Source organism: Symphalangus syndactylus, chromosome 10, assembly GCF_028878055.3.
Source record: "Symphalangus syndactylus isolate Jambi chromosome 10, NHGRI_mSymSyn1-v2.1_pri, whole genome shotgun sequence".
NCBI lineage: Eukaryota > Metazoa > Chordata > Mammalia > Primates > Hylobatidae > Symphalangus > Symphalangus syndactylus.
In genome coordinates this window covers 67,802,164-67,823,369 of record NC_072432.2, presented here as the reverse complement: position 1 = coordinate 67,823,369, position 21,206 = coordinate 67,802,164, and the positions used below count along the sequence as shown (strand labels likewise).

Below are 21,206 nucleotides of genomic sequence, written 5' to 3'. Positions count from 1 at the left end.
AATTTCAGCCAATGAAAGGAAAAAAGAAAGAAATAGGAGTTACTTCTGAAACTGTGCCTGTGATGGTTAATACTGTCAACTTGATTGGATTGAAGGATACAAAGTATTGATCCTGGGTGTGTCTGTGAGGATGTCACCAAAGGAGATTAATATTTGAGTCAGTAGGGTGGGAAAGGCAGACCCACCCTTAATCTGGTGGGCACAATCTAATCAGCTGCCAGCATGGCTAGAATATAAGCAGGCAGAAAAAATGTAAAAAGAGAGACTGGCCTAGCCTACCAGCCTACATCTTTCTCCTGTGCTGGATGCTTCCTGCCCTCCAACAGTAGACTCCAATTTCTTCAGTTTGGAATTCAGACTGGCTCTCCTTGCTCCTCAGCCTGCAGACGGCCTATTATGGGACCTTATGATCCTGTGAGTTAATACTTAATAAACTTCCATATATATACACACACACACACATATATTCCTTTAGTTCTGTCCCTCTAGAGAACCCTAACACAGTGCCCCAAAGAGTTAAAGAAACAGTAACTAACAGAAATTCTTAAGTTTGCAGGATGGCAGATAAGAAAAGAAACAAATTGCTGGAACGCTCCCTCTGCTTATGAGATCAAAGAGCTAGCTGAAATGGATTGGAACCAATATGGCCAAATGAAGCCATAGCAGGGAATTTATTCTCCACCCCAGCTATGAAATAGTTTTGATGAAATATAACTGAATGAAATTAAATAACATAGGATTAGATGGAATGAGATTAATAGAATGGAATGGAACAACAGAGTGCACTGTACTTCATACCCCTTATTCTGACAAATACATTCACCTTTATGCATACTGGGACATGTTGTTCAATGTATTTCTTAACTGTTATTCATAATAATAAAAATTTTAAATACTTATTAGGGATGAGAAAGAATGTCACTTTAATGATTGACGCTATGCTGAATAAAGAGAGAAAGGTTAAAGAGAGCTGATGGATCGGGAGAAAGTCATGAGGTCAATTAACTGGTGTTTCCAGTGGGAATAGTTAAACTTGTAAACTCGAAGGAGAGGCAGTTGTCATTCTGGAGTGAGATGTGTGAATGAGCGATTTAGAAATAGGAAATGTTAGTGTAATAGCAATCCAATGTGTGACTGCAGCAGTGAGTAGCTGAAATAGAGAAAAGTCACTGGAGATTAGAAGATGCAAGATGAGAGAAGCTAGGGATTGGATGGGACATCCAGTGGAAACAGACACATAGACCAATAGAACAGAATGAGAACCCAGAAATAAAGCCACACATCTACAACCATCTGATCTTTCACAAAGTCAACAAAAGCAAGCAACAAGGAAGGGAGTCCCTAATCAATAAATGATGCTGGCATAACTGGCTAGCCACGTGAAGAAGAATGAAACTGAACCCCTGCGTTTTACCATATACAAAAATTAACTCAAGATGGATTAAAGACTTAAATTTAAGAATAAATACTAAAACTATAAGAATCCTAGAAAAAAGTTTAGGAAATATCATTCTGGACATTTGCCTTGGAAAAGAATTTATGACTAAGTCCTTAAAAGCAATTGCAACAAAAACAAAAGTTGACAAGTGGGACCTAATTAATCTAAAAAGCCTCTGCACAGCAACAGAAACTAACAACAAAGTAAACGAACAACCTGTAGAATGAGAGAAAATATTCTCAAACTACACATCTGATAAAGATTTAATATCCAAAATCTATGAGGAGCTTAAACAATTGAGCAAGAAAAACAAATAACCCCATTAAAAAAAATAGGCAAAAGACATGAGCAGACACTTCTCAAAAGAAGACATACAAGTGACCAAAAAACATATGAAAAAACATTCCACATCACTCATCATCAGAGAAATGCAAATCAAAACCACAATGAGACACTATCTCACACCAGTAAGAATGGCTATTATTAAAAAGTCAAAAAATAACAGATGCTGGTGAGGTTGCAGAGAAATGGAAACACTTATACACTGTTGGTGGGAGTGTAAATTATTTCAACAATTGTGAAAATCAGTGTGGTGATTCCTCAAAGAGCTAATAACAGAACTATCATGACTATGTATATACCCACAGGAAAATAAATCATTCTACCAGAAAGACATGCACCCGTATGTTCATTGTAGCACAATTCACAATAGCAAAGACATGGAATCAACCTAAATGTGCATCACCAGTGGATTGGATAAGGAAAATGTGCTACATATAAACATATAGAATACTACACAGCCATAAAAAAGAACAAAATCATGTCCTTTGTGCAACATAGATGCAGCTGCAGGCCATTATCGTAAGCAAATTAATACAGGAACAGAAAACCAAGTATTGCATGTTCTCACTTATAAGTGGGAGTTAATTTGAATACAACGCACATAAAGATGGGAACCACAGACACTGGGAACTATTAGAGGGGAGAGGGAGTGAGAGGAGATGAGGGCTGAAAATCTACCTGTTGGGTGCTATGCTTAGTACCTGGATGCTGGGATAATTTTCACTCCATCCTCAGTATCATGCAATATACCCAGGTAACAAACTTGCATATGTACCCCATGAACCCAAAATGAAAGTTGAAATAAAACAAAAGAAAAGAAAACTTGAGTCATCCAGCATGACTTCAAGCAAATAGCAATATAACTGACAAATGAAATGAGAAGAGGTGATCACATGAGCAGAAGTCAGAGTGTAGAACTGAATGGAATTGGCCTCAAAGAAGCATGTATTGCCTAAGGAGGTGAAAGAGAAATATTGCCAACTATGAAATTTTAGCTTTTGTTTTCAGTACTCTGACTTTCAGGGAGTAACAGATCACATTTACAAGTGGCATATTGCTGTAGTTTAGACTGGCCATAGTATTCCCATAGAAATATCCCTCTACTCTGAGCCTCTAGCACAGCCAGTCATAACTCATCAAATACATCAGATTTCCATGCAATCAATGTATCATTAAAGTTTCTCTGAACTGAGGTTTTCCAATCACACTCAAACTTGTTTCTCATGACCATATACATCCCAGGTTCAGAATGGCTGGGACAGAGGAAGCTGTGCCTAAAGTTTACCAATTCTTCAGCAAGCTACTGTCAAGTGTGCTATGTTATTACCTGTTCTGTATACTTTCTAAGTAAGCACTAAATAAACTTGGTATGTAATGAATCTTTTGTCTAGTGAGTTTGGACATCATCCTGAGTCCAAGACTATTGCTACTAGTGGAGCCTAGTAGGTGTTGCAGCCATCAGTCACTGCATCAGTTATGGTGCTGTCAGGAGGCAGCAATAATGCCAATTATTTTTAAAAGAATTTAATATCAAGTATCATTAACTAGGCAGCAAGAATTGTTAACGGGGTAACTGAAAAGGCAAAATGAGAACACCGGAGGTACCTCATGGAGGTAGCAACTGCAGAAAGAAGCTAAGACTCCTAGGGCTGAGGAAAGAAGGGTAAAGTTTGAAATTATTGAAACTTAGAAGTTTGCAGGGAGGTCCCACAGTATGAAAAGCAAACCCATGAAAAAGTAGAACTTCCTGACTTGTGTTGGTCTCTCTAGGTATACAGGAATGGTCCTCTTTGTCTAAGACCTAGTCCAGTAGGAAGGAATGCTGGAAGGTTGGTCCTGGAGTCTCTGAGAGGATTTAATGAGGCTGCTTTTGTACGTGTTGGAAAAACAACAGAGTTCAACACTGACCAAGGTTCCTTTCCAAATGCTTGACTCATACCTTCATTCCTGAAGTATCTGAATCCTCAAGTGGTTATACATTTTCTTGGTTGTAATAGTTTCCCCTTAATTTTCACCTTTGGACATGAACATACTAAATGGTGTCACAGAGAATCTCCTGAATTCCAGACAGTCCTCTGTGTTCCTCTTTTTTAGCAGCAACCCAATTTCCCTCTTGGTAATCAGGAAGAATCCTGCTAACCAGTAGAGTAACTCTTATTTATTTTTGTTCAGTGACATGAGGAGATCAAAATGTCCTAATTCCTCCTTTGTGAACAACTAGCATAACTCAAAGTTACAAAGACAGAAAGCAAAGATTCTGTGAGTGGGCTATTAGTTGTAATAATAATAAGAGCCTTAATTTCTGTTCCCATGAATTCTGGCCCTGGGAAAGCTGGATGCATATGTTGGTCACTGATTGAAAGCATGTACTGCATCCTATAAAATAGAACCTCATTCTTGCAGGGTATATACTCTCAACTGGTATCATAAAATCTTCAGTAGGCCATTACACTGTTTTATTAGATTAGATGCTTCTCTGTGATGGGGTATGTGGTAAGAAGAATGAACTTCATATGCATGAGCTCATAATCACATTCTTCTGCTGTGAAATCAGTTTCTTGATCAGAAAGATGTCATGATAGATAATTTTATTCACCAACAGCAGTGAGACTACACCAGCAACTTGAATTTCCTTAACAAAAGGCAATTGTTGCTTTAAGTATTGTTCCAGAAAATATCTAGTCAAGATCTTTTAAAGCCAGGTGTTAATTAAAATTTCACTTGAATAACAGTTTTTATTTTGAAAAGAAATGTGCTGCCACCTGCTTTGGAAACTAATCCTTTGTTGACTCTGAGTCATGCAGAAATTATTTTAATTTTGACAATGTTCATTCTTAAGTCCTTCATATCCAATGATCCATTACAACAACAAATCACACCTTGTACTTAAAACACTTGGCTGAAAATATACTGGGCATCAAAACAATTTACAACACCAACCAAAAAGAGAAGTTGTTCATCTTTTTCACAAAATAAGCATGTTACTAGAGAAGGTAACAATTCAGGAAGTATTAGATATTAACTTAAAGGATTTCCTGAGTCATAGAAGGGTACAGAAACAAAACTGTCTATAATCAGCATACTAACAAAGCAGACAGGAGTTCTAATTGTCAACTTGTCATCGACAAAGACAGAGGCAAAGAAAACTAGGTAGTTTAAGATCAATTCCAACTTAATTCCCCATTCACCACCAAAAGCTTTTAAGTCACCTTTTAAATTTGAATATGTTTTACCACTTTACTAGAGATTCATCATACCCAGGATATTTTAAAAATACCACAGAACAGAGCCCTCAGAAATGATGCCGCATATCTACAACTATCTGATCTTTGACAAACCTGACAAAAACAAGAAATGGGGAAAGGATTCCCTATTTAATAAATGGTGCTGGGAAAACTGGCTAGCCATATGTAGAAAGCTGAAACTGGATCCCTTCCTTACACCTTATACAAAAATTAATTCAAGATGGATTAAAGACTTATATGTTAGACCTAAAACCATTAAAATCCTACAAGAAAACCTAGGCAATACCATTCAGGACATAGGCGTGGGCAAGGACTTCATGTCTAAAACACCAAAAGCAATGGCAACAAAAGCCAAAATTGACAAATGGGATCTAATTAAACTAAAGAGCTTCTGCACAGCAAAACAAACTACCATCAGAGTGAACAGGCAACCTACAGAATGGGAGAAAATTTTTGCAACCTACTCATCTGACAAAGGGCTAATATCCAGAATCTACAATGAACTCAAACAAATTTACAAGAAAAAAACAAACAACCCCATCAAAAAGTGGGCAGAGGACATGAACAGACACTTCTCAAAAGAAGACATTTATGCAGCCAAAAAACACATGAAGAAATGCTCATCATCACTGGCCATCAGAGAAATGCAAATCAAAACCACAGTGAGATACCATCTCACACCAGTTAGAATGGCCATCATTAAAAAAGCAGGAAACAACAGGTGCTGGAGAGGATGTGGAGAAATAGGAACACTTTTACACTGTTGGTGGGACTGTAAACTAGTTCAACCATTGTGGAAGTCAGTGTGGCGATTCCTCAGGGATCTCGAACTAGAAATACCATTTGACCCAGCCATCCCATTACTGGGTATATACCCAAAGGACTATAAATCATGCTGCTATAAAGACACATGCACACGTATGTTTATTGCGGCACTATTCACAATAGCAAAGACTTGGAACCAACCCAAATGTCCAACAACGATAGACTGGATTAAGAAAATGTGGCACATATACACCATGGAATACTATGCAGCCATAAAAAATGATGAGTTCGTGTCCTTTGTAGGGACATGGATGAAACTGGAAAACATCATTCTCAGTAAACTATCACAAGGACAAAAAACCAAACACCGCATGTTCTCACTCATAGGTGGGAATTGAACAATGAGAACTCATGGACACAGGAAGGGGAACATCACACTCCGGGGACTGTTGTGGGGTGGGGGGAGGGGGGAGGGACAGCATTAGGAGATACACCTAATGCTAAATGACGAGTTAATGGGTGCGGGAAATCAACATGGCACATGGATACATATGTAACAAACCTGCACATTGTGCACATGTACCCTAAAACCCTAAAGTATAATAAAAAAAAAAAAACTGTTCACTGTAAAAAAAAAAAAAATTGCATGATGGAAGAAAGACATTCCCACCAAAAGGCTAACACTTACTAATAACATGGGTCACAATTTTCTATGTCCTATTTATTTAATCCTCAGAACAATATCAAGAAGTAGACGTATTACTATCTTATTTTGTAAATGACAGTGTTGAGACATAATTGGATTAAACAGCTGGTCATACAAAACATAGCTAATAGGAGGGGAGTTGACATTTCAGCTTAGGCTACCTGACTTGAATGCTACACACGATCATTGAACTACTCTATAATGAAAGACTCTTACATTTTATTGACTGCAGCTGACGGAAAACATATATTTTACATAATAACCCAGCACACCCATATATATAACCATATAATATATCCTGAAAAGTACTTATATATAATGCAATCTGATATTTACTTCTATTCTGCCCTATCCATCCTCTGAATTCTGTTTGCTACTCCCTAAATAGATTTCATGTATTACTGATGAGTTGCATTCAAGCGTTAATGAGTGCTACGATTAAAAATATATTAATTAGTTCAGTGGTTCAAATAATTGGATTTGAGAGACAAAGTAGCGTAATGAAGGGAAAAATTCAAGCTCTCAAATACGGCAAATTTAAGGTCAATTCCTTTCTCAGCTATTTTAGTGAATTTGAGCAAGTTACGTGACTCCTCTCTAATTTATTATCTAATCAGTGATCTGATAATAACATAAATTGCAAGGGGTTGTTGTGAGCATGAGGACAGCTAATCTACATAAAGTGATTAGCACACAGTCTAGGACATGGTAAGGATTCAACAAATTATGTCTACTAGAAAATAAAGCATAACATCTTCTAGCATATGGTAATTTCCTCTCAACTGAATAGATTTGATTTCATATGAGTAAATTTCTCAGTACCTGCCTTCATTTTATACATAAAATTGTGTAATTTACTACATCCTTTTGCCATAAATTTAAAATAGATTGTTTAATACCTCCCATCTTTGGTAGGCAAGTGTACATTGAATTTATCCATCTGGTTTAGATAATGGGATAACACCACATACTTACAGAACACAACATATATTGGAGAATTTATTATCCATTAAGCAGTCCAGATATTCATTATTAGCTTCAGAAAAATGTGTTAAGTAATTTCTATATATTTAACATTTTAAGTAGCTCAAATGCATGTGTACTGTATCTTTAAAATTACACATCTGGGAAATAAATATGAAATTGAAAATAAGAAACTAGAAGGATTCTATTTCCTAATTCTCTCCCACCACTAGATATCTTCTGTTATTTCCAAAATTAAGACAAAGAATTTATTTCAACTGCCTCCTTTTTCCATTCTTTAAATTCCTTCTTCCCAAATAAGCTTCTTCTCAAATAAACCAACTCTTACTATATATATATATATGTCAGTTCTGATACATATGTATAGACACATTAAAACTCCAGTATCTATAGCCTTTAACAGCAGTGGTTCCCAAACAAAGCTTCACTTTGCAATAACTTGGGGAGTTTTTTAATTCTTGTGTTCCTTTGCAGCAACATGCATGTAGGTGGAAGCCATTACCCTAAGCAAACGAATTCAAGGACAGAAAACCAAATACCGCAAGTTCTAATTGATAAATGAGAGCTAAACATTGAGTACACAGGAACACACAGAAGGGAACAATAGACACCAGGGCCTACTTGATGGTGTAGAGCAGGAGGAGGGTAAGGATAAAAAAAACTACCTATTGAGTACTGTGCTCACTACCTGGGTGATAAAATAATTTATACAACTAACCCCAGCAACACACAAATTGCTCATGTAACAAACCTACACAGGTACCCCTGAACCTAAAATAAAAGTTGGAAGGAAAAAAACTAACATAAAATTAATTAAATTTTTTAAACGAAATTAAATTATTTTGCCTGTCTTCCTGCCCCATAACTTTTGATAAATTGTTCTGGGGTAAGGTCTGAGAACTGGAATTTTTTAAAGCTTCCCAGATAGTTGTGATGTGCAGTCAAGTTTGAAAACCACTGTACTCGAGCATTCTATGCCTTAGGGCCTGCTAGGACAGTGATTGGATCACAGTTCTATAGATGAAGCTGCCAAACTGGCAACTGCAACTATTATTTCTTTGTTTCAGTAAAGAATATCAATACAGAACTTTACTCTCTCTCAACCTTTCTCTTAACTCCAATAAAAATCCAGACAGAGGTATTTAAGAAGAAAAGCTTTTCTATCAAAGTTCTTTCTCTTCTTGGACTTTTAAATTGTGGCTACCTAAATTGAGTATCTGGCAAGAGTAAGATTAAGCAGTTATTTGTTCCAAAGAAGAATCTTCTACCAAGGTAGGTATATAGAAATATGAATGTAAGAATTTTCACTTTGGAATTCTAGCTTTTGCTCATATTCTCAAGAATATTGTCTTCACGGCTTTTAATGGAAATAGGCATGTTACCTAAAAATCTCAGATGTGTTTTTTAAAGAAGAAAAATCATTGTCTGTGGTAAAATTCCTTAAAATTCCTTAAAAAATGTCAAGAACATTCATATTGATTAGTTGCACAACTTACATCAAATTTCACAATCTATTGACTTTTTCCACTGCTATATTTTATGGTCTCTAAAGTCAATCATAAGTAGGAGAGTCTTAAAAAGGTATATAAGTTAGATTTGCATTTTTGTTGTTCTTGTTTGAGTTAGGTTTCTTATGCATTGTCAAACTGCTTTCTAACATGAAAACATATAAGAAAAAAGCTATTTTAAGGGGGTAGACACATGCACATACAACTATAGAATCTGTCGACCTGCCTTACATCATTTTCAAGGCTAATGCCAATGACAGATACCACATAAACCCCAGGACAATCTGTCAGTCTATGTGCTTGAATTTTGCCTTCCCAGAACCCAGGATGCCATGTGCTTATTATATATTGTTGAAAATTATAAACAAATTAGGACAAAAACCTCTTTTTTCTAATTCACCCACTGATAGACAATAATTGACTTTTGGAAAAAAGTCATATCAAAGTAATAATACTTCAGTAGAGTGATGTTAAAGGAAAAATACACATTAGATGGTTTCTTTTGCTTCAGACAAATCTAATAACAATAACACAATAATTGTATTAAGAAGTTATTTTTTACAATAGTCCTGTCACGTTGACAGTATTTAGGTCACAAATCTATAGAAATCTGTAAGTTTTGACTAATTTTAAGTAAACATACTAAAAGTATACCCTAATTAGTTATGTTCCAAAGTAGTCACCACTAAAGGCAACAAGGAATTTCCAAAAATACTTTAATTTTAAAATGTACTTTCAATAATTATCTGAAAATTACCTTTCACAGAATAAAGTACCACCATTTAAAAAAAAATCACAAACATGACAGTATTGCTGTGCATCTATGCTGCTTCCTCTCCCCAAAATATCAAGCACATCTTTAAAGGTTATGTTGCTCTTTCTTCATCATTTTACATAATAAGTGTTAAAATGTTTTAAAATTTTTTTCTGAAAAACACTGTTGATCGATTTGGCTAACTGTGGATAATCTTTGGCCTGTTTTTAGGAGCAACTTTAAAGAATGAAATTAACTTTCCTCTTGGGCCTGTTGGCTCTTATTTCATGTTTCACAGTAAGTTCCCTCAATTCTAAATTTACTTGTTATATTTATTGTTAATCATGATTTCAAAGAAAGTTTTGATACCAAGAATTTTGTCCTGTATATAAAAATACAGTGTCAGGCTGTTGATCATTATGGACTTGTTCTTACTTTCCATTTCCTTTCTCATTTATGACTAACCATCTAGTCAGTGGTTGCTAAGCATGAAGGGACAGTAGATTGCAGGAAGAGGACACAGGGCAGGTAGTATCTAGGAGAGCTAGCTCTTATCTAGAAACATCTCTTCCTTTTTATTTCTTTTTCAAAAGGACTACCATCAAATTGTCAGAAAAATATAATTTAAGCTTACTAAATGTTTTAAAGCTGTAGGAAATAGGAAAGTATACAGTTGGAGCTTCATGATAAATTTTCTAAAAAGACAACATGATATATCAATGCAAGGATTGCTGATTGTGCAATAGATTTTTATTGAAAATATTTGTAAAAACTAAAATCAGGAAGCCTTTCTGATGCCTGAAAATATATTCATTATGACTAAAATATTCCTTTAACTGACTGGAAATTAAAGTGCTACTCACTTGGGAAAAAAATAAAAACAAAGTCATTCACTCAAGAAGCACTTACACTAATTCAAACTTTTGAAAACCATTTGTTAAAGCTCTATAGGAGATCCAAAAATATATCATGCAAAGTAACAAGTGGTAAGTGCCATAGCCAGAAACATCATAGCATAATATGAATTTCAGAGTAAGATCAGTTTCCCTAGCATATGTTGGGGTTGGATGGGCTTGAGAGGAGAGAAGGAGTCCTATTTGTCTCATTTCTTAGTAATTACTGATAATCCACAGTGTGTCAGGCCTAGTGGTGGTTGACACAGAAATACCAAAGTCGAATTCCAAATTGGGATCTTCATAGATTAGGTCTTCTTTTCATAGTACAGTATCTACCTAAGAGAAACTAGTGAACAAATAAATATCAATAGATCCTAGCAATGACACTGTCAGATAAAGTAGCATTATTGTTCTGATGCATTTTTTGATATTTAATGACATTTGTATTCTTCTGAAGCATATAGTGCTATGTAATAACATTTGTATAAAAAAATTATATTTCTGAGGTTGAAATAGAAGAGTATTATACTCCATGAGATACCTATATCAGAAACACCTGATCCACTTATTAAAAATGAACATTTCCAGACCTTATCCCAGACCTGAGAAAAAAAGGGTCCTGGAAACCTGCATTCTAGGATACTCTTACTCATGCTGAAATCTGAGACCCCTTGAGTAAATTTTCTTGAAATTTACTTCTCAAGCTATTATGTTATAATTGCATGAAATATATAAAGAGAGCTTTTAAGGTAAATTCAACTTAAATCAATCCATCATATGAAAAAACCTAAGTCAATAACTACAATTAATTATCAAATTTATTACTCTGGAATAAACCACTTTTTTGGTAGAATTCCCCAAATATGACAAACATGACTTCTCTGCTAACATGAATAAACACTAATTCAGACTTTATACAATAGATTAGAAGGTAAAGAAAAATCCATGATCAAGTAAACTTGAAAAAGTTGGGGGAAATGAAATAGAGGTTGTTGACTAGAATACTTCTCAGAGACAATAATAGAGGAAATGCTGTCTTTGTTTCTCTGTCTACAACCTTCTGTTTCATACTGAGGATAGGCAACTTCTGAGGAGTCCTACATAAAGCATCTATCTTAAGGATTCATATGAATTAATGGCATATTTTTATTCCAGAAGCCTGAATTGCAAGACAAATGCAACTTAAATTCTTTTCTACCTTGAAAGAGTATAGAATCCCATTTATATAAGAAGCAGAGGATTCCATGTCCTAAAAAAAATTAGTTTAATACATAACTTTTCTCATGTTAGAATTAAATATTATTGGATATAAGAAAACAAGAACCACAAGACATAATTTTAATGTCACTCTAGCAAAAATTTCTTGCTGTATTCATTCTCTCATGAGAAGCTGGTAAATCTTAACAACAGTCTTAAGCATTAGTCTAAATAAAGAAACTTTATTGTACTTGGCATCTAGAACTTTCAATATATCAGAGATTATCTTTTATGAGATAGGGACTATCTAGGATTTAAATTAAAAATAACAGTTCATATTTATATATTTACAATGCACTCTGGAGCACAGTTTTACCCCCAAACCTCACAAAAACCCAGGAACTATTTGGGATGCTCCTTTACATAGCACAGAGCTGAACATGAGATAAACCCTCAATAAGTATTAGGGGAATGACACAACAAGTGAATGGGCCTTGTATAGTTGACACCAAGTAATCACAAATAGGTTTCAGAGTCTTACCTGTTGATTCATGCCATTGGATAGGCTATATGAAGTATGACACAGGGATGGATAATAGGCCAAGTGTAAGCTCAAAGGTAAAGTATCTCATGATGGACAAGGACATCTGCCATGCTCACAAGATGAGTAATGACAGCATTTTTGCCAATACCCGCCATCCCTAACTCAGAGAAGCCTTTGTTTGTAGCACAATCTGTCCACTAAACTGCTCTGGTTAAGCTGTCAGTCTGGCAGTTCTAATCCTTAAGAATAGGAAATAGAAGTTTAAAAAAAGTAAAAAGTAAAATAAACTTAAAAAGGGAACATAAATAAAATACTTTACAGAAAGGGCTATGATAAAATAATTACCAAAAACAAAGCGAAACCTTTAGCCTGAACTAAACCAACAATAAGCAGATATCAAATAACCAAAGACAGTTTGTAGTTCACAAAATAACCAAAAGACAGTTTGTAGTTCACAAAACTCTACAAACTCTAGATACTCTATCAGGAAGACAAATCATCTAGGGATTTTGTAGAACTGCAGACTCTGATCCAGTAGGTCTGCCTGAGCCCCATAAGTCTACATTTCTAACAAGCCCCCAGGTGATACTGATGCTGATCTGCTGGTCAGCAAATAACATTTTGAGTAACAAGGCCCTGGTCAACTGAGAAATCAAACAGAGAAAGGCTGAGGTCTTCTTATGGGTTTGTATAAATGCTCAAATGTTGTCATGGGAAAGCCTTACACTCCTTGCCATGTGCAAGGAAGGAAATGGCATTCTGAAATCAAGTAAGAGAAATTTCTGCTTATCACCAAATATGTGTAATTCATTCGGCCCAAAATACTTGTTGAGTACTTATTATTTACTAGGCATTATTCTAGATGTTGCGTAAACAGCAGTGAACAGACAAAACGTTTCTAACCTCATGGAGCTTATATTCTACTTGGGGAAGACAAGCCATAAACAAAATAACTGACTATGTAATGCAGAAACTTTGGGAAGAAGGAATTTTAGGAGGACGTAGAAGAAGGATGTGGTTTTAGATAGGGTAGCACAGTGGAAAACGGCATTTGATTAAAGACCTGAAGGAGGTGAAAAGGCCAACCATGCAAGCAGAGGAAACAGGGAGTTCCAAAGTCTGGAGGAGGGTACACTTGCCTAGTGTGAAGAATAAGGAGGCTAGCACGGCTGGTAGAGAGTGAGATGGGAAGAGAGGAGCACGAGGTGATACTAGAGAGTTAGAGGAGGGTGAGGCTGCATCAGGTCCATGGGCTTTTGCAGAGCCTTAGTTTTACTCTGAGTGACATGCAAAACTTTAGTACATGAAGTCAGTACAAAACCTCAGAAAGACGCCATCTCTTCCCACACACTCTTCCTTTCCATCATCCATAATGATTTGGAGAAAAAAAAATGAAACTTCTGAAATATCTGAACGGCATCCATAAATATTTACTTAAAGTAACCTATAGTATAAGAAGGATACAAACATTGATAAACATGACCTCTAACTTCAAGGGGTATATGACTGTCAGAGGATACAAGATAGATTGGTAATAATAGCCAGAGCAGGAGTTGACAAACTTTTTCTGAAAAGGGCCAGATAACAAATATTGTAGGCTTCTGTGGGCCTGTAATAAGTGGTCAACTTGGCTGAGGTAGCTTGAAAGCAGCTACAATAAACGAATGGGCATGGTTATGTTCCAGTAAAACTTTATTTACCAAAACAGGCAAACTACATTTGGCCCACAGCCTTAGTTTGCTAACTCCCAGTCTACAGAGACAGTGAACAAGGCAATATGGCATGTAAAAACCTGATATTTTATTTACAAAATAATAATAAAATTAACCCAACATTATTCATGAGTTTGCAAAAAATATTTATGTTTCATTGAAACTGTGTGCATGCAAAATACTATGCTAAATTATTTGTCATTTTAATTATTTTTTCTAAAGAACATCATATGGTAGATACTGTTACTTTCTCTCTTTTAAAGGTAAGTAACAGAGGTTACACAACTTACCCAAATTCACATAACTTGTGAATGGAGAAACAAAATTTTAACTTGCCTTGATCTATTTGCCTATCTTCTGCCTTTTCTTCTATTACCTGGGATGAACTAAAATCACCCCAATATATTCTAAGACCAACCTCTCAACTCGTACACTAGATCCCATCCTCTCCCCTAAGCAAAGAGATTCCTGCAATTATCTACTCTAAATTTAAACATCAGCAATTTTTCCTTCTCTCTATTGATTGTTCCTACTAGCACATAAATATGAGGTAATATCATTTATATGTTTGTTTTCATTCTCCACTGATCTTCTGGCTCCCATCATGATCCATTTGAAAAAGTTGCCTCTGCACATCTTCACTTCTTTTCCTGTTCTGTCTTAAGCCTACTCCTAGCAGACTTTGCCCACATCATTTGAATGAAACCACATTTGTCAAATTGTACTCAAAATGGCCATGCATGTCAGCTTTCAGTCCCCACAACAATTATGTCTAAATTATATTTGACATGATTGGTCTCCTACTTAAAGAGCTTTTTCTTTTTCCTCAACTCCACTCTCCTGATTTTTCTCCTACTTCAATGATGACTCCTTGTTGGTCTCCTTCTCCAGACACATCTCCTCTTCCTGATCTCTAAATGTCAGTCTCCCAGGACACCATCCTCTCACCCTTTCTCCATCTATGAGCACAAATCCAGTTGCTCAAGCCAAAAAAAAACTTGAAATCATCCTTGACTCTATCACCTCCCAGATCCACACCTTCAGCAAATATTGCCCACTCTGCCTTCAAACCATCATCTAAATCTTACCCTTTCTCACCACCCTCCAGCTACCATTCTAGGCCAAGCCACCATCGCTTCCTACCTGTTGCAACAATAACTGATCTCCCTGCTTTCACTATTGTCCCTGCAGTTTATTCTCCACACAACAACCAGAAAGATGTTTTTCCAAAGTAAATATTGCCATATCATTCCTTTGTTCAAAACCTTCTAATGGTTTTCCATAAGACTTAGAAGGTGGGGGTGCAAAGTCATTAACCCTACCTACCAGACCCTGCTTTGGCCTCCCCACACCTTAACTCCAATATATCTACGTAACAAAATTGCATTTATGCTCCTTAAATGTTTTACAAATAAATAATAATAAATTTAAAAATATCTGCCCTCCTGGAACTCACACATTAAATCATTTTTGATTATTTAAAACCATCAAATGTTAAAACTACAGAGAGAATATAATCAAATTTAAATATAGGTGGGCTGCATAATAATAATATTAAAGCTACCACTTATGGAGTGTTTAATATATGCCAAGAAGTGTATTACAAAAGTACGCTGTTTAATCTCTCCAGAAATCCAGTGTGACAATTATTATTATTATGCTCTTTTAACAAATAAGGAAAACGAAACTCAAAATAGCCAGTTCTGCATTCTGTTTCAAATAAGCTTATCACTTGTGAAGGTAATTGCCCCAAATGCAGACTCCTTAAGAAGGCATTTTCATCATTTGTCTAGGGTTATAACGTTCACCACCATCAGCCAGTGGAGGAGGGAAACTAGCTAGTGAAAAATTGTGTTAAGAGAATAGGAAAAGATAAAAATAATAAGAATGGAGGTCAGGGGTCAGCTATTTGCTGTAAGGTGTAATTTTTCACATGATTTCTCCCCACCTCTGCTTAGGGTCCAGAGAGCAGCTCATTGAAGCTCACTTTGAACTTAATTTCCATGACACTGTACCATCTGGGTTTCCTCCTGTCTCTGATTCTCCTTCTCTAGCTGCTCAGCTTTCTCTTATTGATATCCAAGTTTCTGTCTTCAGCCATTTCTTCTTCATTACTTTCTTATTGCTTTGACCCAACAGTGCTTTACAAATCTATTTCTCCACTGAGATTTCAGTCTGTATCTACAAACTTCCATGAGTTTTCAAACTCAAAAGGATTAAAACTTAATTAATTTCTTTCCTCTTGACACCTATATCTTCATTAATGTTAGCAGCCATGACTTAAGATCTCAATTTCGTTTGAGTCCACATTCATTTATTCAAAAACATTTACTAAGAACTTGGCCAGGCATGGTGGCTCACACCTGTAATCCCAGCACTTTGGGAGGCCAAGGCAGGTGGATTGCTTAAGCTCGGGAGTTCGAGACTAGCCTGGGCAACATAGCAAGACCCCATATCCACAAAAAATACAAAAAAAATAGCCGGGTATGGTGGCACACTCCTGTGGTCACAGCTACTTGCAAGGCTGAGGTGGGAGAATCACCTGAGCCTGGGGGGCAGAGGTTGAAGTGAGGTGAGATCACACCACTGCACGCCAGCCTGGGTAGCAGAGCATGACCCAGTTTAAAAAAAAAAATGTACTGAGAACCTCCAAGGTGCCAGAAACTGGAGATAGAATGATAAACAATACAGAGACATTGTTTGAAGAAGTTAATAATTACTATACTATATAATATTGATAAGTGACTAAAAGTATTATAATAGAAGTGCTAAAGCAACAAAAAGAATAAAGACACCTAACTTACCTTGAATTCCTCATACCTTTTATTATTCACAAAGATGCCAGGCACTGACTAAGATACTGAAGACACAAAGCTAAAGAAGATACAACTTATTCCTTCAACAGCAGTAAAATAGCACATGGCCTAAAAGTGGAGAAAAATATCAAAACAAATAATTACTATCACTGTGAAAAAAAGTGATGAAGTTTGCTTTTGTCTCCAATAAAGGTTTTACAAAAGTAAAATTTTGGCTGATTTTATATTGTATAAAGATATTTTCTGTACAATTCTTTTAATTTTCATATCAAATTCTTGGGGGAGGGGAGTGAAGCCACTTAAACATTTTGAAGGAAGAGCTTGCCAGGTGAATGGAAATTAGGGCAGGAATGAAACATTCTCAGCTAGAGGAACTGCTTTTATGAAGGCACAGGCACTACCAGCAAGAGCTCGTTATGTTGAAAGAACTAGTACTAGTTCTACATGGCCAGAGTGAGGATAAAGACGTGGCAAAAGATGAGATTGGATGGTGGTATAGGCTTTTGTGTTTGGTTGCAAAGAACAGGGTTCCACTCACAATATTTATTCTTGCATTTTTTAGGGCCGCCTTAGTTTGCTGTGCCAGTTCTAATTTATATTTATTCTTGCATTGAGTTCCTTTTTCCTTAAAGGAAGGAAACATGACTGGCCAGGTTCTCAGTAAATGTTTTCTTCCTTCCTTAAATAAGGAAGTCAATGCAAGAATAAATATAAAGTAGAAGGGACACAGCAAAAGCAGGTAGCCCTAAAAACCGGTCTTTGCTTCTCATGGCATCCCTGCTCCTCTCTGTACTGTTCCCTCCCTGAGATGTGCTCTCTTTACTCAAAGCCCCTGTGTCCTTATAGCTTAGTTTGCACGTGGCCCTTATTAATGCTCCAGACTCTGTCTGGCTCCTCTCATCTCACAATGTTCACATGTTAGTTCCTACTTCTAATTAGAATATCTCAATATTTCCTATTTCAAGTTACAAAGAGAAAGAGAATTTTATAAACCTGGCTTATTTTTCTTCTTCTGGCCAGAAGGTCTAAGATCCTGGATAGCCAGTGGTTTGGAAGTCCATGGAACAATACCCCAGAAATAACCTAAATAAATGTGTTTATGTTTATGTTACAAGAATAAAAGGTGATAATTAAGACAGGACCATCCCTGGAAAGGGAGAAAATGTAGATATAAAATACACAGAGGAATTGATCATGTGACCAAGACATCACTATGGCTCCCTCTGAAATGACTTGGAATCTTTGAGTTGTCACTGATCTTTGTAAGAGATTCAGTTGTGTGATGGTGACAGTAACCAGGATAAAAGGGAAATTGAGAAGTGGAAATAGAAAATCTAAACCAGCCTTCCTCACTATCTGGCTAAGAATGGAGAGAGATAAGCTAATAAAGAAAGCTTCAGGGGTACCCTAGGTTAAGAATGAGATTCTTTAATACATGAGATATCAATCAATATTATAGACTGGAAGCATACAGCCAGGGATTAGAAGGAGGTTTATTTTACAAGAATAAAAGAGAAGGAAGACCCTAGGGACAGAGAAGATGTAGATATAAAACACAGGTGAAGAGACTGGTCTTAAACAGGAAGAGAGAACAGCAAGATATTTCTGAGTTTTATAGGTGTAGGGCAGGAAAGTGAGCAAGTTCTGATGTGTGATGGCCTAAATTATGTGAATTAGAAGGCAAGATCATCCTCTGATGGGTGTAGGGAGGAGCAAGAAAAGAAGTGAGGTATAGATGCTGTGAAGATAGCCTTTTGGGGAAAATGGGAGGAAATGATTTAGCAGTGCTGATGCACCAGAGAAACACAGACACTATAGTTCTCTAGTGTTGCTACCATTAGAAACTGTGGCATTCTCCAGCAATGTTCATCACCGTGGAAGTAGGACTAGGGAAGGTAGTTTGCATAGAGTTGATCCAAAAGTTTGATGTTTCTAAAGGAAATATGGCAGAGACACAGGAAGGAGCTGAATGTTGTAGGAGAATGATTAGAGTCTTGCACCTTCCTAAAGCTTTGTTTCAGGCAAACTGATCTTCTGATGGTTGCTAGAATAGAACCTATATTTTCTTGACCTTGTTCATTTGTTTATGATATTATTCTAATTTGGCTTCTTCCTCTTCATTTCTACTCTGTTTTATTTTATCCTCATGTCAAATGCTATCTTCTCTACATGGCAATTAGTCCTCTCTCTTCGATAAAAAATAAAATTTTCGTCTAAATTACTAAAATTTTTACAATATTTATCAATTATTTCTTGAATTGCTACCATCTACAAGCCATGCTTGTTATTGAGTACAAAATCACTCAAAATTATATTGGGCCCTTACTCTACCTTACTATATCTAAGCACTTTACATAGATTATATATAATCCTATCTACCACTATAAATGGTAAGAACTATTTCTAGAACCAGTTGAGGAGTGAGGAAACAGGCAGAGATAACCATAAGCATAAGCAGAGATAACCCAGCTAGCATGTAACAGTGGAAGGACTGGCTCTAGGAGGCTCTAGCAATCAGACTCCAGTGTCTTCGTTTTAACCAACATGCTATACTAGCTCCATAGGCTTTTTGTTGTATTGCCTTGTATTGTCGTTGGAAGGTTATAGCTTCCACTGATTTCAGATTCATGTAAACAGAGTCTTAAATCTGTTTCTCTTTGTCCCTAGAAAGAAGTGTTGCATATAATAGTTATACAATTAACGGTTCAGAGTCTGGAATCTCACTGAATTCTTAGAATGAAATAAGAAAGAATTTTCCCAGATAGTCAACCTGGGTATTTACCTCCACTCGAAACTACATTCAAAGGTGGTCTTTTCTTATACACAATCAAGGTGATTTGGTCCCTCCCTAAAACCTACAGGTCAGATAGCAAGGTTACCACTTTTTTTGTTTTTTCTCATTTAATACTATTCTACTTTTCTTTGATTGCCCAGGCATCCAGAATAAACAGGAAATTTTCTAGTCCTTATTTTTTCTAAGTTATTTTCTCAGTGAAATATATGACTTATGGCTTAGTATATCCTAATGTTTACATAGTACACATACTAATACATAGTATATCCTAATGTTTGAGCTTTAAATGATCAAATTTAGAAATTTTGTTTGTTGCCTTTGTTTTTATCTCCACAGCCCGGTGAGAGTCAGAGATTCTCCAGAAGACCATATCTACCAGGCCAGGTGCCACCACCTCCACCCTACAGGCCAAGATGGGTTCCACCAAGTCCCCCACCTCCCTATGGCTCAAGACTTAATCCACCACTTTCTCTTCCCTTTGTCCCAGGGCGAGTTCCACCATCTTCTTTTTCTCGATTTAGCCAAGCAGTCGTTCTATCTCAACTCTTTCCATTGGAAAATATTAGACAACCTCGACTCTTTCTGGGTTATCCAAACCTACATTTCCCACTAAGACCTTACTATGTAGGACCTATTAGGATATTAAAACCCCCATTTCCTCCTATTCCTTTTTTTCTTGCTATTTACCTTCCTATCTCTAACCCTGAGCCCCAAATAAATATCACCACTGCAGATACAACAATCACCACAAATCCCCCCACCACTGCAACAGCAACTACCAGCACTTCCACAAAACCCACAATGACGGTCAGCTCCTCAACAGTACCTATCTCTTCAACACCAGAGCCTGCCACCTCCACATCAGCAGCAACCACCACAGCATCTACGGAAAATACTACTCAAATTCTCACCAACCCTCCTCACACACTATTGCTCAATGCCACTGTCCAAGTTACGACTTCCAACCAAACTACATTAAGCAGACCAGCCTTTAAAAGTTTTTGGCAAAAACTCTTTGCCATTTTTGGTTGAACATGCAATAAATGATATTTTCCAAACTGCTCTGATATCTTAGAAGAAATAAACTGCAATGATCTAACCAGCACACCGAATAAATAAAGTATTTGAGCAGTAATATGCACCTATTGCTATCATTATGACTACCACTCTATCCTATATTTTATCACCTACCAACAGTTGATGAGACAGGTTCCCAGAAGGAAACAGAGACCCTTTATGGGAAAAAAAATTAATAAAGGGTGTATTTAAAGAGAGTGGACAGGATTTAAAAAAAAATACAGGGCTGAGACATTCAGGGTCTCCCAGTAGAGCTGGTCATGGGCCTATGTTTGATGAAGCAAAGGGAACAAATAAGGAGCCCAGAGCCTGAAGAAGAGTTGGGACAATGAAGGAAAGGCCACCCAATAAGACCCGTTGTGCAAAGATGTGACTACTGCCAGGTGTGACTACTGCTCCTCATTAGCAGTCCACTCTTCTCTGCCTAG

General features: G+C 36.5%; 1 protein-coding gene across 2 annotated transcripts; it reads left to right on the top strand.

The window, feature by feature from the left end:
- The first annotated feature begins 8,651 nt into the window (after window positions 1-8,651).
- On the top strand, window positions 8,652-20,836 carry OPRPN (opiorphin prepropeptide). Of its 2 annotated transcripts, XM_055296284.1 has the most exons (4): window positions 8,652-8,752; window positions 9,974-10,039; window positions 10,215-10,270; window positions 20,038-20,836. In XM_055296284.1, exons 2-4 carry the CDS (start codon window positions 9,989-9,991, stop codon window positions 20,312-20,314), a joined length of 384 nt encoding a protein of 127 aa, XP_055152259.1. In that variant the 5' UTR covers window positions 8,652-8,752; window positions 9,974-9,988; the 3' UTR covers window positions 20,315-20,836. The 2 variants fall into 2 exon arrangements, with proteins under 2 accessions (XP_055152259.1, XP_055152258.1); XM_055296283.1 differs by lacking the exon at window positions 10,215-10,270.
- Window positions 20,837-21,206: the final 370 nt, after the last annotated feature.

Excerpts from the sequence above, each read along its gene's own strand:
- OPRPN (XM_055296283.1), top strand. The coding sequence starts at position 9,989 with ATGAAATTAACTTTCCTCTTGGGCCTGTTGGCTCTTATTTCATGTTTC. Across the intron at positions 10,040-20,037 it reads CTCTTATTTCATGTTTCACA|CCCGGTGAGAGTCAGAGATT; the intron begins GTAAGTTCCCTC and ends TTATCTCCACAG.